Genomic DNA, 17,372 nt, shown 5'->3' with positions numbered 1-17,372 from the left:
CCTAGTAAGCTTCTAGATGGAATGATACCACTGAGGGGCTGAAGCCCCTTGGCCCTTCTGACAGATTCTGGAGTGGAAGATGTGAAGTCAGAGTTACAAATTCCTACCAAATGATTCAATTCTCCCTGTGTCATCCCTCAAGACAGTCAACCAGTTTATGTAGGCACCTAAATAAGAAAGAGCCTCTTCCATTTTTTTTTTTTTAATGACCCTAACTTTTGGGAACTACCTTCATATTTTGACTTGAAAGCTGTCTCTAGTGGCTTCCTCTTACTGGCCTTCTTTCTATTCTCTGGAGTTGGGAGGACTGACATACACAACTAAATCCTTCTCTATGGGACAGCTTCCAGTGCATGAGGAAGATGATCACATCTTGGCCAAGCCTAAACATTCTCGGTGTATTCAATCATTTCTCCTAAGACCTGGGATCCAGACCCCTTACCAGCCCTATCACATGGTCATCTATGCCCTTCGTAAAATGCAGCACGCAGAACTGACTGGGAATGGCCAGGTCAGTTCTGGGTAAGTGTAACTATCACCTCTCTCATTCTGACCACTACACTGCTATTCATTAGACTACACAGAAGTTGCATTTGGATAGCTAATGCTGGTTTAAACTGAGCCACCTAGAACTGAAAGGTGAATAGCACAGGTCTCCATCCTCTGCAAAGGACTGGGCTATCAGCTGTAAGATGTCCCCCTTCAACTCTTCGCTTGTCATCCATGTGTCCATGCAGTCACCGATCCTGTCAGCTGGGCTCCTGCCTGAAAACATCCACCTGTCCCTGTACAATGCAAAAGAGCATCGTTCTCCCACTCACCACAGAAACCTTTGTTTCTTTCTCATTGAGATAGAGAATGAGTAAACTGCTCTCTGTATCAAGTTTCCAGGTAGACAAAACTGTCACAGTTGACGTTTTTTTCTTTAAAGCATTAAAAACTCATACTTTTACACAGAATCTAGATACAAAATCATCAGTAATTATCTTCTTTTTTTTTTCTGGTTAAGGTTTATTGCTTTAGTCTTCCTTTCAAAGAATTTTTTTAAATACTGATTTAAATCTTTATTTAAAAAACTTATAAAGTTCCACAGATATTGGCAATGCATAAATTCCTAGGGGTTTTTGGATAACTGGTAAAAAAAAAAATCACTAACAGAAAAATTTCACTTCCCATTTAAAAAAAAAAAGTGCACACGCATATATGAGGGTAACTAATCATTGCTATGCTCAGTCACAGTGTGACAAAAAAAGCCACCACCATAAAAGGATGTCTGCATAATCTCTCAAGCAACATGCCAAAGTAACCTACTTCAGTTGGGCAAACACGGACTGCTACCGCACAGAGGTCCCAACAAGTCACCGAGAGGTGAGTACTAGATATTTCATTTCTTTTAAATATTTTGTAAAACTTTAAAAGCCTAATTAAGGTATAAAGTAAAGAAAACAATCTATTCAATGACAACTATAAATATTTCTAACAAAAATCGTATCAATATAGTTTAGTCTCCGCTGACTGGCAGTTCTAATTAGCTAATGCCGAAGTAGGTGAGAACAAGGGACCATGACAGAAATCTGTGCCAAAATACGGGGCTTACTTTGTACTTCTGTGTGAACTCACAGTTACAGAAAACAGCATCAAGTGTAAGTCAGCAAATAATGCCAATATTTCAGGGTACTTTAGTATGAAGGGAAAGGAACAAAATTATTTTAAAATGGAGTATTCCTACACTTAAATGCATGTGTATAGAAGTTATTTAGCACAATTTGAAACAAAAAAAGTTGTCACATTCTACTATTTGACCATGTCTATATACCTAAAGGTCTTTTCTATACACTATGACTTCTATACTTTCTAATATTTTTCCAGACAGAGTGCCAATACTAGAATTCATTAGGCAAAGGGTATAAATGTTTCTAAAGCTTTATATATAAACTGGTAGTCTTTGGTTTACAAAAATATTTTACCAATTTGCTGCCCACCCCCCTCCCCACCAACCAGTGACAGTTTGGGCTTCACTGCTTCTTAGCCAACACGAGTATTTTAATTCTAAATATAAACAATTAATTTGATAAGTGTAAATTGAATCTGTTGCTTGCTTTATATTTATTTGATGATCACTAAAGCTAAACAGGTCTATTTTTTCTAGAATTTCCATGTGTCTAAAAAAATGTCACAAAACAATGAAGTACATGTAATGATTTGCAACATTTATGTCCAGGGTGGGAATGGAAGTAACAAATTCTTGGCAAAATGTAAGCTATGAGGAGAGTTCCTCTAAAGGAAGGCATGTCTGGGAGCTCTAGGGGGTATCAGTCCAAGTACAATACAGGGCATTGGTTCAGGGCATGGGCTCTGGAATCAGGTTTAGACCTGGGTTCGATTATTCCTAAACTGTGTGGCCTCGCGGGAGTAATAACACTGCCAAAACCTTGTCACATTGGCTGTCATAGGTAAGCGCCAGAAAACTGTCTGCTATCATTCTCTCCTCCCTCTACCCATTAAACTACCAAAGGATGAATCCAATAAGTTTCCTTGCCCTATCATTTTGTGAGAATTATTTTTCTTACACTTATTTGCAGATCTTCACAGAATATTTTACATAAAGACTGAGTCTATGGAGGGTAAACATCTATCTGTGCTTGCTGTCTGGATCCGCTTGCTTCTGCTACTACTTCAGCTTATGCTTTCTCCCCAGGACTCAATCATACTTTGGAGACATAACGCTACAAAGAACACACTGCTGCACAAAGCCTGCTCACTCACTGGCTCACCTTTCATGAGGTGGGGGCGGGCGTAGGGGTGGGGGTGGGAATGCCTCTTATAAATCACTTTAACTGGCTTCCAAGAACTTATTAGTAACATGACCAATCATTTACTAGAATAAACACTACCTCAGATTACTATATGACTTTCCTTCGCTTAAGAAATCCACAGACATTTACTAGGTATCTACTGTAGGATCTTTCTGAAACACTCTATGGGGTAAAATGTTGTAGGGGAGAAAGCCATCATCCTTAAGAAGAGTGCATTTTAAAAAAAGAGCTTCCCACCCAGCAGAGGAGTCTACAAGTAATGCCTCCCTCCCTGCCACGGGTAAGGGCCTACTGCAGGGTTCAAGGCCACAGAGCATGGAGTGTGCTAACGGTGTGCAAGTCCTTCCAGCCCATGTAGTTCCTGAGCTTTCCAAGAAATCTGTAAAGCCCAGAGCTTCAATATCAGATGAGATAATGCATGTGAAAACCATCTGAAAACTGTAGAGTTAACAAAGATCCTTGTGGTGTCTTGAAAGCTCAAAGAGAAGAATAAAAAATATTTTGTTAACAGTCTACAAACACCTAAAAAGTAGCGTAAATATAAATTAATAGCATCAAAGCTATCCTAGGTAGTCACCATTTTCTTTCAGTCTAAATTGTTTTATGCAAATATTGTTAAAAATGGTAAAATCTAAATTCATTTGTAAAAACTTTTACTTACTTTAAAATATAAGTAAATTAATGAGTGCCTTTATTTAAATCAACATATTTCCCTCCTCCTCTCCCTCCTTCCAGCTCCCCAGTTCTCCTCTTCTCTCTAGTTCAGACAGGATGAGTTGGTACATGTTAAACTTTTGAGATGTTTTCCTATTTTTAACCTGTTTTCTACCAGTAACATCAGATCGATTTGGTAACAGGAGCCAGGGATAAAACACTTTGCACGAAATACGATTTTAGGAGCCAAACTGCCAGGATTGAATCCTGACATTTAACAGCTATGTCTTTAAGACAAGCCATGAAAGTGCTCTGTGTCTTAGTTTCACCACTGGACATGGGTTTGTGAAAGTTCTATGATGATTCAGTGAGTGAATATACGTAGAGTGCCCAGAACAGTGCCTGGAGGAGAGTCTGCGCTTAATGATACTGGTTCCTACTACTAATCAAGAACTCTGATAAAGAGCCTTTGCCTAAGGATCTAGAAAGCTGGGACTCTGTCATTCTCTAGTGGGTGTTTATTGTGCCTCAGTCATGGGTCAGCTGGAGATAAACAAAATTAACACAGTTCCCACGCACAGGACTCCACAGGCTAGTGGGAAACAGAAAAATAACAATACAGGTGCTAGTAGAGAACACAGTGCCCTCACGAGGACACTGCACGCTGTCTTTCTGGAGGGTGCTCCAACAGAGCAGGACAGGATAAGATCAGGGAAGCTTCCAGGCACAGCAGACTCTGAACTAAGTCTTGAAGGAAAGTAAGAGCTGAAGATACAGGACAAAGAAGAGGAGGCGTCCGAAAGAAGGAAAAGCGCCAGAAAGGCACAGAGCTGTGACAGAACACAGAACGTCAAAAAACTGCACATAATTTAGGAAAGCTGGAGCCAGGGCATCACAGGGAGAAGATGGCCAGAGAGCCAGCTGAAGAGTAAGGCAGAACCCAGCCACAGGGAGTCAGAGAGCTTCCCATCAGCCCAGGGTTCAACATGCGTCATTTGAAAGGCACTGTGAAAGGTGTGGCAGGAGCTCCAGAGAGATGGGAGAGAGGCCTGAAGGCAGGCAGTGGGAGTGAGAGTAGTATACAGACAGGCAGATGGACCGACAAACACATGGTGTAGAGGCAAGGCCGAGTGTGGGAGACAGTCAGGAGGCTGCAGGCACAGGAACCGCTGACTTGATAGGAGTTAGCAAGTGAGGGACGGCATGGAGTCCCAGACACCTTTGTGACTCCTGACTTGGTACCTATACTGATGGAGGACCCTGAGCAAATGATCTAATCTCTCTGAAATTCTGCTTATCCACAAAATAAGGATATTTAATGTTTCTGACTAATTTCCATGAGATGAGTCAAAAAACAAAACCTGAAACTCCCTTGAACTTTAAGGAGAAAAGGCACATAGAGATAACACAGACTGAGATCTTTACTACAAAGAATCTTTTTATGGGGCGCCTGGGTGGCTCAGTCGGTTAAGTGTCCGACTTCAGCTCAGGTCATGATCTCGTATTTTGTGAGTTCAAGCCCTGCATCGGGCTCTGTGCTGACAGCTCGGAGCCTGGAGCCTGCTTTGGATTCTGTGTCTCTCTCTTTCTCTGCCCCTCCCCTGCTTGCACTCTGTCTCTATCTCTCAAAAATAAGTAAACATTAAAAAAAAAAAATTTTTTTTAAAGAATCTTTTTATATTATCCAGTTATTGTACTTATAGGTCAAATCATGCCACATGGAAACACAGTATTTGTCTTCCTCACTGAAATGTGTATTATAGCGGGATTGTTTTCTTACAGTTCCTAAACATTATGTGATGTAACTCCTGTCCTTAGTATTACCACCTCCTTTGTCTTCATGTTGGTTAACTTTCACATCAACCTACTCAGTTTGTTAAAGCTGCCAAAAGCCACACAAAGAAAATCAGTGAAAGTGGAAAGAAAAATAGCTGGAATATATGAAACCCTAAATGGGCAAGTAGGTGTTTAATCAAGTAATTCAAATGTCAGGCCCCTTTCACCTTTGCATCAATGCCAATGCATGTGTTTATGGAAGGCAACGTGGTCTTCCTGAGTCAGTGCCTATCAGGTCAGGATGCTGCAGAGGCACTAAAAGTAAACTACAAACTGGCGAACACGTTTTTTTGTTTTTTGTTTTTTCTGTCTTCAAGAGGTTCTCAGGGCACCTGGGTGGCTCAGTAGGTTCAGTGTCTGACTCCTGATTTCGGCTCATATCATGACACTAGGGTGGTGGGATCAAGTGCCGCAAGCCCCAGACTCAGCTTGGGGCCTGCTTAGGATCTCTCTCCCATCCTCCCTCCCTCCCTCCCTCCCTCTCACTCTCTCTGCCCCTCACCCCTGCTCACACACTCCCCCTCTCTCTAAAATTAAAAAAAAAAAAAAAAAAAAGCAAAGAAGTAGTTCTCTGTGCACTGTCCTGTAAGTGACCCTCTGCAGACCTACTGAGAGGTGGTCAGAAGCAGCCTGTGCCATGGGGTCAGCAGGAGGGTCACACTTCCACAAACCCAGAGGCAGGGTAGGGAGGTCCCCTCAGACAGGCCAACCGCAGACAACCACAGACAACCGCACTCTGAACATAAACACTCTGGCAGGTGTGAGATTCTATCCTGAGAAAGTTCAGGTAGCTGTCAGTGTCCCACCTTCCTGGACAACGTTCCCTATATCCTTCCAAAAATGAATCCTGACCATAGACATAGTGAGCCATCAACTTAGGACTTAAAGCTGGCTGGGGAAAAAAAATCAGCTGACAGTGTAGAAAGACTTATTTCACTAAGTGAACGGGGGCGCATACTGACTGTGAAACAAACAGCCGAGTGGCAGCTTACTGGAACACACAACCTGACTTTGCCAATGGAGTGAAGAGAGGCTGTGCCAGTGCTGGTCACAACCCGGCTGTGCCTCAGGTTTCTTTCCCACAATTAAGGAATTAATGTTTCCCACCTGCCCCCTTTATGGGCAAATGGCCCACACAACTGCCCAGGTGATGGTTGTTTAGCCAACTAAAAAGAAGGTGGGCAAAAAATCACTGGTTGAATGGTAGGCCATGACATGTGCGACACTGGACCGAACTTACAAGTCCCTGTGTGAGTCAGAGCAAGAAGGTTTTTTTCAAGTAACTGACAAATACTCATAAAACCAGGTAACCAGGGGAAGAAGCAACGATTCCTTTCTTCCGTGGAGTAGGTTTCCTCTCAAGGGCACCGACCAGCTTCTGCCTGCTATCGTGATACATCTGTGCTCGCCTAGTTCCTCAGCACACCGAATTCTTGCTCTTCTACTGAACCCAAGCTTTCGCCCGCCCCCTCCTTTCTCAATGATTTCATTTTTTCCCACTCCAGAAACTTTCCCTCAACCTTACCTCTCCTCAACAACACAGCCAAAGGACAGTGTCTCCAGAGAAATCGGAGAAAGAATCAGATCAATCAATACTCCTCATTTAATAATATGCAAATACTATTCATATCTCTAAGTCCACATTTTTGCGGCTCTTATTTTTTTTTAATTTTTTAATGTTTATGTATTCTTGAGACAGAGACAGAGCATGAACAGGGAGGGGCAGAGAGAGAGGGAGACACAGAATCTGAAACAGGCTCCAAGCTCTGAGCTGTCAGCACAGAGCCCGATGCGGGGCTTGAACCTACAAACTGTGAGATCGTGACCTGAGCCGAAGTCGGACGCTCAACCAACTGAGCCACCCAGGCGCCCCTTCGGCTCTTATTTTTGAAAGTGCGCTCCTAGAACTTCCTTTTTGGTGCATGCCACCATGGGCACTTTGAGTCAGATCGTCTTGAAGTGTAAACATGGCCTTCAGTAGACTTGGCCTTATAGCCTTATAGAGAAGCCACCTCTTACAGCTTATCATTTCACATGACTTGAACCATTCAACCCATTGCTAAGGCCTAACTTTAAACAAAATTACTAAAAGTTTAACTTCTTTTCATTTAAGGCTGTTGATGCTTATTAAGTGAATAATATTAGGGGTAAAGGTGACATTTCAGAATCTTAAAGCAAAAACTAAAAGCCAATATTCTAGTTCACACTAAATCTACAAGTACAGTGAAGGTTTTATTTTGTTTCTGCCACAAATAAAATCTAAGAAAATAATTATCCAAGCAAGTAAATTGGGACCGCAGATCTGTGAACAATCACAAATGCCTCCAAGTCGGTAGCCAGGGCAAATATTTCCAGAGAACAAATTACATTAGCGCTCAATTTTCTTAAATACTAATAGATGAGTTTTTTTGGGGGGGAGCCTTTTATTTTCCTCCTTTCTGTGGCTAGAAAGAACTTGTCAGTTCATGTCAACACGTCCGGTTATGCAAAAATGAGATGATAATGTCTTAAGATATGTTAGCTACTCTAGCAGCAATGAAATCAACTCTAGAGAAACACACACAGACCCACTTCCGAAAATATAAGTAAAAATACGGTGGAGGATATTTTGCTACGGAAGAGCTTGCTGTTTTGCATATGCTAGAATGGCAGTAGAGTTATCATTACTGCATTACAGAGACAAAACTGGGATAGACCCCTTTGCTCAGTGACATAACTGGTAAGAGAACTGGCGCAGATGGCTGCCAGGGTGGCTGCAGCCAGCTGTCAGGAGGTAAGGGGGTTCCTCAGGTGGAATCTGAATGCGGCCCCCACGCTCCATGCAGCCCAGTTACTAACTGTGCCCACAGGGCAAAGGCTTCAGTCCTCATTCATGCTCCTCAGGGTGTGGGGCACTAAGGACAGTTTAGTGGCCACACATACCTTGTCATTAGAAAGCATTATAAGGGAATTAGAATTCTTATAGATAAAAGTATTCTAAGGAAAAAAGATGAAGAACAAACACTTCGTGTTTTTCTCTAGGCAGTGAAATGATAAGTCATAGTACCTCCAACTACAACTCAGTATATTTATCCTAATAACATGACAGAGCTGTCATCTAAAGATTATAAAAATGTAAAATACTTAAGGGGTGCCTGGCTGGCTCAGTCAGTAGAGCATGCAACTCTTGATCTCAGGGTCATGAGTTCAGGCCCCATGTTGGGCATAGAGCTAACTTTAAAAAAAAAAAAAAAGGATGAACTTATTTTAAAAACTGTAAAATACTTAAAATGTATTAAAAAATAAACAGATAAAGGAAGAAAAAGAAGAAGGGAGGGTGAGAGGAAGTTAGTTATACCTGAAAAAATGATTAAAAGAACAACTGGCCATCCAAAGGTTGGTAAGGAACACAGTAATCCAAAGAGCAAGCAGAACCCTAGTATGTGTGAGTAGGAGTCCTTTAAACAACAGTGAGACAATGCTCCCTCACTCAGATAACAGCACATTCCCAACATCATACATTCATCCTTCCGTTTCAGGCCCTCCCATATTGAAAGATATCATCTCGGTAATTTCAGGACCTAGCATATGAAGGCACTGAAAACAATTTTTGCTGAATAAAAGAATGGAGTAAGTCAAGGTTCAAGAAAGTAATCTTGAGTCCTCAATGATTAAAGGAGGATATAAAATAATATCTCAGGGATGATGATAATAAACTGGGATTGATTCAGGTAAGAATGGGATAACAGTCAAGTACATGAAAGAATATTTCTCTTAATTTGGAAAAGATAAAAATGACTAAAACTATAGCATGAATAGCCCAGGATAGATATAATCAAGAACTAAGGTAACATACTAGTGCCATTAACAGAATCAACCTTCGAGAGGGTACTGAAACATCACCAGATTTCAAGACAGCCTAGATTCATCTTTACCAAAGACCATTTCTGAGCCATCCCATTTACTTGTCCGCACTGTGCAGGTGTCTTTCTCTGACTGACTCAGGACAAGGGTGGGCAGTAAGCGGTCCCTCAAGAGTCTTCCCATCAGGGATCTACACTGTCCTAGAAGTGGGGACCCCACTGTCCTTAGGAAGGATCGTTGCCTGGCTCTGCAGCGGAGGGGACACCTTGTTCCCAGGCTATTTACAGGTAAAGATGCTTCTTAAAGCTTAGACCACTTCAAAACCACAAACTCTCAGTTCTTCAAGGGCAATATGAACCAGCTGCCCTTGCCAAGAATTGGACAGGGTAGGAGACCTGAAGCCAGATCACCAGAGAGAAGGATCTAGCATGACCTTTTAAGCTCTATGGCACTTGCTTTCCTCATATGGCAAGTAGGGAGTGGACAGCAGTACTTAGCCCACAAGGGTCAATACAAGTGTTCTTCCAGATAGGACTTAAAGGTAGGCACCTAATAAAAATTAATGCATCAATCTGAGTAAAGGGCACTAAAGGGCTAGCTTTGAAATGTATGTCAGATGACAAGATTTTTGAAAGAACTGAATTAAAAAAATGTTTTTCCTCACATGAAGTTATTTGCCTATTTACTCATTTCATAGTCAATTCATGTTCAGTATTAAAAATTTAAATTCATGTTTAATATTAAAAATTTAAGCATATATTCAGGCACCTGGGTGGCTCAGCTGGTTGAGCAACCAACTCTTAATTTCTACTCAGGTCATGATCTCATGGTTCATGAGGTTGAGCCCCACATTGGGCTCTGTGCTGACAGTGCAGAGCCTGTTTGAGATTCTTTCTCTCTGCCCCTCTCCTGCTCTGTCTCAAAATAAATAAATAAATATTTTTTAAAAAGAACAAAAGTTTAAGAGTTTATGGATGAAATTCAAAAGTTACTTATACAAAATTATGTCCTGGCATACATATCCATGCAGATGTGTGTACATGTATGTATACATAATTGCTTTTCCTCCAAAGTGGCATGTTGTATAATCTGCTTTCCTTACTGAACATTATTCCCTGTCAAGAAACAGGCATCCACAATGTCATTTCCACTCTATGGCTATACCATAAAATATTTAGCCAATGTCCTGATGATGGACATTTGATTTGCTTGCAAATGTGCATCTTTATAATTAACACTGTGTTAAATATTCTTGAGCATCAGATGTTCTGAAACCCCTGCCATTTCTGGCTCTACCAAGTGCCATACTTCAGTAAAGAAGCTGGACACACATTTACAACATGGCAAGCAATGGGACATTCTTCTCTGAGTCTTATGTTAATGTGACTTTCCTAATCTCTACAATGGCATTTATTCATATGGAGAATTTCTATCCTAATATTTGTTTTAGAAGCATTTCCCGAACCTGTTGAGAAATATTCCTCAAAATAAAGCATACACATTGAGGTTTTCAGAAAAAAAAAATTCACAGAAAGTACAAAAATAAAAGAAGTTCTTGCTATCTGTTCCCAAGTCGCAAGCCCTGCCTGAAATTTTCACCTCTCCATGTCTAGTCTCAGTTCTTGAAAAGTTACTTCTCACAAGAAGCCTTTCTCAACTCACTGGATAAGGTTTTTCTACTTTCATTCCACAATTGCAATTCCCATGATTTCCCTTTCAAGAATCACTCTATTTTTTTTTTCTGCACAAAACAGAAATTCCATATTTATTAGGTGTTTGTTTTGTTTTCTATTTTATTAATTTCTGTAATCATGTTTATTATTACTTTCTTCTACTTTCTTTGGGCAAACAATTTTCTTCTAGCTTCCTGAACTGTATATTTATCTATTTTCAATTAAATAAATTCAATTAAAAAATAAATGCATTCACAAGCATATAGAGATGTTGAATCACTATGCTGTACACCTGAAACTAATGTAGCATTATGTTAATTATACTCAAATAAAAATTATTTCAAAATAAAAAATCTGCAAATAAAATAAATGCATTCAAGGCTCTACATCTATCTTAGATTAACACTTCAGCTGCATCCCATTGTTTGGCATATAGTATTTTAGTCATTTTGTTCTAACTGCTTCAAAATCCTATAGTGATTTCTTAACCCACGAGTTCCTTAGAAACATATTTTTTTTTAGATTCTAAATGTATCCTTTATCTCTGTATTGTTCATTTCTAATTTAGTTGCACTGTAGTCACTGGAATGTCAGCTGCTAGGTAACATATTTTCTAAAAGCTCTGAGGTCCTGTGATGACCTAGTACACAAACTTGCAAAAAATGTTCATGTACCTTCAGCACAAATTCTGTGAAGTCTCACTGGGTAAATCTTTTAAGTCTTTAATCTTTATCTGACATATTCTAATGAAGATGTGTTAAAATCTCCAATTTCTCCTTTAAATTTTGCTGTTACATGCACAGTTCAAAATTGTTTTTATATTCTGGGTGAACTCCTCTTTTTATCTTCTGTAGTGACCCTGTTCATCCCTATTAATATTGAATTTGCCTTCAATTCTGTTTTTTTCTGATGTTAGTATTGCTAACTCTAGCTTTCTACTGGTTGGGATTTGCCTGATACATGTTTTCCCATATCTTTATTTTCAACTTTTCTGAGTCACTTTTTTGAGCCCTCCCTCTTCTAAACAGCATACAGCTGGATTTTTTTTTTTAATCCAAACCAATAGTCTCTTTTAATAGGTGAGTTCAATCTATTTATATTCTTTCTCATAGTCTCTTTTCCTATATTTTCTTGATTAACAGAAAGTACTACTTCCAGTTTTGTTCCCTTTTACTTTAGGTTGTATTTCCATATTTTAACAATTAACCTATGAACACTGTATGTAACACACACCTATAACATTAGAGCAATGCTCTGAAAACCCCCACTCTCTGTTGCTATCACTGTTTAAGACTGTTAGAAGTAAGTTAGCAGAGATGCAGTTCATTTAATACAGTGGTCAGAGTAGTAGTTGGTGTTTTGATATGGCTAGGGAGAGAGTTGTTTTCTTTTAACATAAACCATCGTCACTAGAATAGACATTTTCCCTAATTTTGGTGACTTTCAGATGAGATTTGTGCACACAGTCCTATCAGAGTATCATTTTTCTTCTAAAGATAACATCACAGAATTTACTACTCTGCTCTTCCTAAGTTTTATCAAAGCTCAGCCTCCTATAAGGAGTTATATTATTGTTTTCTACTTTTCAACGTAGGAGTTTAAATTTCGTCTTAACATTATTTATAACAAGAAAAGAATTGGAAATAACCCAACTATGCATCAAGGAAATAGCTAAGCAAATTATGCACTAACACACTGGAATACTGCAGAAATATCTATAAAATGTCTACGTAAGATCTACACATGACAAATAGATGACACTGATCCATGAACACGTGAGGTGAATAAAGCAGAGCACAAGACACCACAACGTGTAATGCTTACAAGCACGCAAAATGTAGGAACGCACACTGCACGCATCAGTGGCATACTTGTGGAACGATCTAGTTCAGAATTAATCTTAACATTTCCCCTGAAATGGCTTCAGTTTTTTCTTTCTTTTTCGTCGTTTTTGTCGTGGTTGTCGTGGTCATCATCTTCTTCTTTTTTAAAAGAAAACCTAACTTTCAGTTCCTAACAAGGCCTTAGCCTGTTTCTCATACTTTTTAGGTTAACACAAATCAGATCACTGTGGTAAGTTCGTATTTCACTAAATAAATGTGTGACTGATTTCATTTCCTGGCAGTGATATGCATTTAGAAAAAAAAAAAAAATCCAACTGAAGTTCAATTTAAAAGCAAAGTTTTGCTCCCATCTGAAATGTGGGGTGCCACACATGATTTTGTTCTTAACCAGACAATAATTCTGAAAAAAGGCGGGGCAGGAGGGAATTTCTGCCTAAAAAGTTAGCATGTTCCCTCTTGTCACAAAAATACACTTGCTCTATTTAGATGGTTCTTATTTCCTTTGCCAGGGCTTTGCCAAAATCACCAAATTGTAAGTAAAAACATAAATTTTATTCTCTGTTCTTGTTACTATATATGTAAACATATTACATTTCATAGATTTTGTTTTTCTTTTGGAGGGGTGCTTCTTTTATTTTAAAGAAAAAAATTTAAAAAAATTTTTAATGTTTATTTTTGAGAGGGAGAGACAGAGTGCGAGTGGGGGAGGGGTAGTGACAGACGGAGACAGAATCCGAAGCAGGCTCCAGGTTCTGAGCTGTCAGCACAGAACCTGATGTGGGCCTTGAACTCACAGTGAGATCAAGACCTAAGCTGAAATCAGATGCTTAACCAACTGAGCCACCCAGGTGCCCATGGAGGTATGCTTCTTAATAATCCCCTTTATCTAGTTCACCTATTCCCTCCCACTCATTTCTCCTTTGGTAACTTAGCTCCATGTATAAGAGAAATCATCTGGTATTTGTCTTTCTCTGTCTTACTTAGCATAATACCCTCTAGATCCATCCACGTTGTTGCAAATGGTAAGACCTCCTTTCTATGGCTGAGTAATATTCGTGTGTGTGTGTGTGTGTGTGTGTGTGTGTGTGTGTGTGTGTGTGTGTGTGTGTGGTATCTACTGACCTACCAATGGACACTTGGGTTGCTTCCATATCCTGGCTATTACAAATAATGCTAAAATGGTACATATTAACTCTCTGAATATGTGTTTTTGTTTTCTTTAAATACCCGGTAGTGAAATTAGTAAATCATGTGGTATTTCCATTTTTGATTTTTTAAGGAAGCTCCATACTGCTTTCCACAGTGGCTGAACCAATTTACATTCCCACCAACAATGCAAGAGGGTTCCCTATTCTCTGCATCCAGGGCAACACTTGTTATTTCTTGTCTTTTTGATATTAGCCATCTGACAGGTGTGAGGTGATACCTCACTGTGGTTTTGATTTGCATTTCCCTGATGATTAGGGATGTTGAACATCTTTTCATGCGTCTGCCGGCCATTTGTAGGTCTTCTTTAGAAAAATGCCTATTCAGGTACTCTGCTCATTTTTAATCAAGATTATTTTTGTTTTGAGTCATAAAAGTTCCTCATATATTTTGGATACGAACCCCTCACTGGATATATCATTTGCAAATATCTCCTCCAGTTTACTAGGTTACTTTTTTAAGGTTTTGTTGATGGTTTCTTTACTGTGTAAAATATCACAGATTTTAAAAAATTCTATAAATTTTCACAAATTTTAAGTTTGATCTATGAAAGGCAGTTTATATTACTTTTAGTTAAATGCACTTCTAATTAAAAGTACTCTCCCTGGTTCTCTCTAGAGACTTTGAACACCAATGATGGATACAAAAATGGACAACAATTTTACTACAGCCTCTGCAGCAACTCAGGAAAGTGACTGTGACCTCTATTCACACCACAACACAGCCAGGATACTAATGCCTCTGCATTACAGCATTGTCTTCATAATCGGGCTTGTGGGAAATGTGCTAGCCTTGGTTGTTATTGTTCAAAACAGGAAAAAAATCAACTCTACCACCCTATATTCAACAAATCTGGTGATTTCTGACATACTTTTTACCACTGCTTTGCCTACACGGATAGCCTACTATGCACTGGGCTTTGACTGGAGAATGGGTGAGGCCTTGTGTAGGATAACTGCTCTTGTGTTTTACATCAACACATACGCAGGTGTGAACTTCATGACCTGCTTGAGCATTGACCGGTTCTTTGCTGTGGTGCACCCTCTGCGATACAACAAGATGAAAAGAATTGAACATGCAAAAGGCATTTGCATATTTGTCTGGATTGTAGTATTCGCTCAAACACTCCCACTACTCATAAAACCTATGTCAAAGCAGGAGGAAGAAAGGACTACATGCATGGAGTATCCGAACTTTGAAGAAACAAAATCTCTTCCCTGGATTCTGCTGGGTGCGTGTTTCATAGGATACGTGCTCCCTCTCCTAGTCATTCTCATCTGCTATTCTCAAATCTGTTGCAAACTCTTCAAAACTGCCAAACAAAACCCACTGACTGAGAAATCTGGTGTAAACAAAAAGGCTCTCAACACAATTATTTTTATAATTGTTGTGTTTGTTCTCTGTTTCACACCTTACCATGTTGCAATTATTCAACACATGATTAAGAAGCTTCAGTCTCCTGATTTACTGGAATGTAGCCAAAAACATTCGTTCCAGATTTCTCTGCACTTTACGGTATGTCTGATGAACTTCAATTGCTGCATGGACCCTTTCATATATTTCTTTGCATGTAAAGGGTACAAGAGAAAGGTTATGAAGATGTTGAAGCGTCAGGTCAGTGTATCAATTTCCAGTGCCGTGAAGTCAGCCCCTGAAGAAAACTCACGTGAAATGACAGAAACTCAAACAATGATACATTCCAAGTCTTTAAATGGAAAGTAAAAACGAATTAAATCTTGAGTTTATAGCAAAGAGACCGCATGATGAACTTTGGTGGACTTTTCTTATAAAGCAAAACGATTGTTCAACTTCCAATTAGGATTCTTGTAAATTCCTTTCATGGGGCATGAGCTCCCACCTCCAAATTGGAAGTAAACTGGTATATATTATTTTTTGTACTCAAGAAAACAACATAAAGCAAAGTTCTAATGTGTAAACAAAATACTATACCAAAAGGGAGGTTATTTTAATATCTCTCAGTATAAAAAGCTTTTTATGTTAATGAAAAATTTAAACATCAGTATTTCCTACCAATAATTTGGCAAAAGAAAAAAAGACTGTAGGATTGTATATTGCCAGTGTAAAAATGTCAATATTGTAACACGTTTCTTTTTGTTAACATATTTCTTTGACCCATACTTCTTTCAATCTTAGACTTTAATCTCCTTGATAACATCAGCATTTTCTTTTCTTTTGTTCTGAGTCATAAAATTTTGTTTCAAAGAACTCTTTTGGAATAAAGAGCAGGATGCTACAAAATTAAGAGTGTGTCTTTCAATGCTTACTTAAGGAGAGAATAGAACTAGCAGTGGATAGATTCGGATGGCAACATTATGATGGTGACTGAGGCAGATGAGAGCACTGAGCTCTCTTCCCAAGCAGCCAGTAGCTAAGGGTCCACAGCTCAGGAATATGACAAGGATTTTACGTGGAGGTACACATTGAGAGGAGTGTCGTCCACTTGCTGAATTCTGGTTGGGAATAAAAAAATTTGCAAATATGCTTGGTTTTTCTTGGGTTTAGGGGATCATTCCTCTTTTATTCATAGGTTGGTAGTTCCCTCCTCTGCATTTCAATGGTCTGGGTTACCAGAAAGGGTAAGGATGAGCAGCAGGAGGTATAGCTACTGCTTGCCTAAATAAGATAGGGGGAAATGCAAAATTATAAACTTGAAGAGCTCCCAGGACTCTTTACAACATTATACATTTGCTCACATAAACACCTGAGCATGAGTAGCATGACCTTTTGCAAGTGCAGTCACCCTGTCTGCCGGTTCAAATTTGTTTTACTGAATCCTCAAGTTGCCCCAATGCAGCATTTATGTTAGTAATGATACCAATTTTGATAATGGAACATACAGAAATTAAGTGCTACATCATAAGTCATGCTTAAAATTTTTATTAGGCTTTATATCCTGGAAACCTTTTCTTTTGAATTTTTTTTTAAATTTTTTTTAACATTTATTTATTTTTGAGACAGAGAGAGACAGAGCATGAACGGGGAAGGGTCAGAGAGAGGGAGACACAGAATCTGAAACAGGCTCCAGGCTCTGAGCTGTCAGCACAGAGCCCGACGCGGGGCTCAAACTCATGGACCGTGAGATCATGACCTGAGCCGAAGTCGGCCGCTTAACCGACTGAGCCACCCAGGAGCCCCTTGAATTCTTATCTTACTCATTTTCAACTTTGACCCAGTAAGAAAATTTATCTCTATGGTTACACCATTTACTGAGTACTTTCGGATTTGTATTATGTGAATTTCACAAAGAACTGCTGACCTTGAAGCCTCTGACTAAACGGAGGCACTGATCTTTGTAACAGCTGATGGAGACAGGTGAGACAACATGGATGGAAGTCAGGACGTGAGAGCCTTTTCCTCACTCCACACATAAACCTCCAAACGTGAAGTGTAAGAAAGAGCAGAAAACTACAAGTATGTAAGGTGGCACTTCCACAGTCATTTGCATTGGATCCCAAAACAATTATGAAAGCAACTGAAGG

At 39.4% G+C, this 17,372-nt stretch overlaps 2 protein-coding genes across 4 annotated transcripts in view; one reads left to right on the top strand and one right to left on the bottom strand.

Moving 5' to 3' along the window:
* Positions 1-17,372, bottom strand: part of UBAC2 (UBA domain containing 2) — a 167,125-nt gene that overhangs the window by 65,646 nt on the left and 84,107 nt on the right. The gene's annotated exons all lie outside the window — the stretch shown is intronic.
* On the top strand, positions 1,235-16,135 carry GPR183 (G protein-coupled receptor 183). Of its 2 annotated transcripts, XM_042979652.1 has the most exons (3): positions 1,235-1,368; positions 9,268-9,436; positions 14,491-16,135. In XM_042979652.1, exon 3 carries the CDS (start codon positions 14,506-14,508, stop codon positions 15,592-15,594), a length of 1,089 nt encoding a protein of 362 aa, XP_042835586.1. In that variant the 5' UTR covers positions 1,235-1,368; positions 9,268-9,436; positions 14,491-14,505; the 3' UTR covers positions 15,595-16,135. The 2 variants fall into 2 exon arrangements, with proteins under 2 accessions (XP_042835586.1, XP_007098466.1); XM_007098404.3 differs by lacking the exon at positions 9,268-9,436.

The sequence above is a fragment of the Panthera tigris genome, chromosome A1 (assembly GCF_018350195.1).
Source record: "Panthera tigris isolate Pti1 chromosome A1, P.tigris_Pti1_mat1.1, whole genome shotgun sequence".
NCBI classification, from domain to species: Eukaryota; Metazoa; Chordata; class Mammalia; order Carnivora; family Felidae; genus Panthera; species Panthera tigris.
The sequence above is the reverse complement of the archived record's forward strand: the minus strand, read 5'-3'. Positions and strand labels throughout refer to the sequence as shown.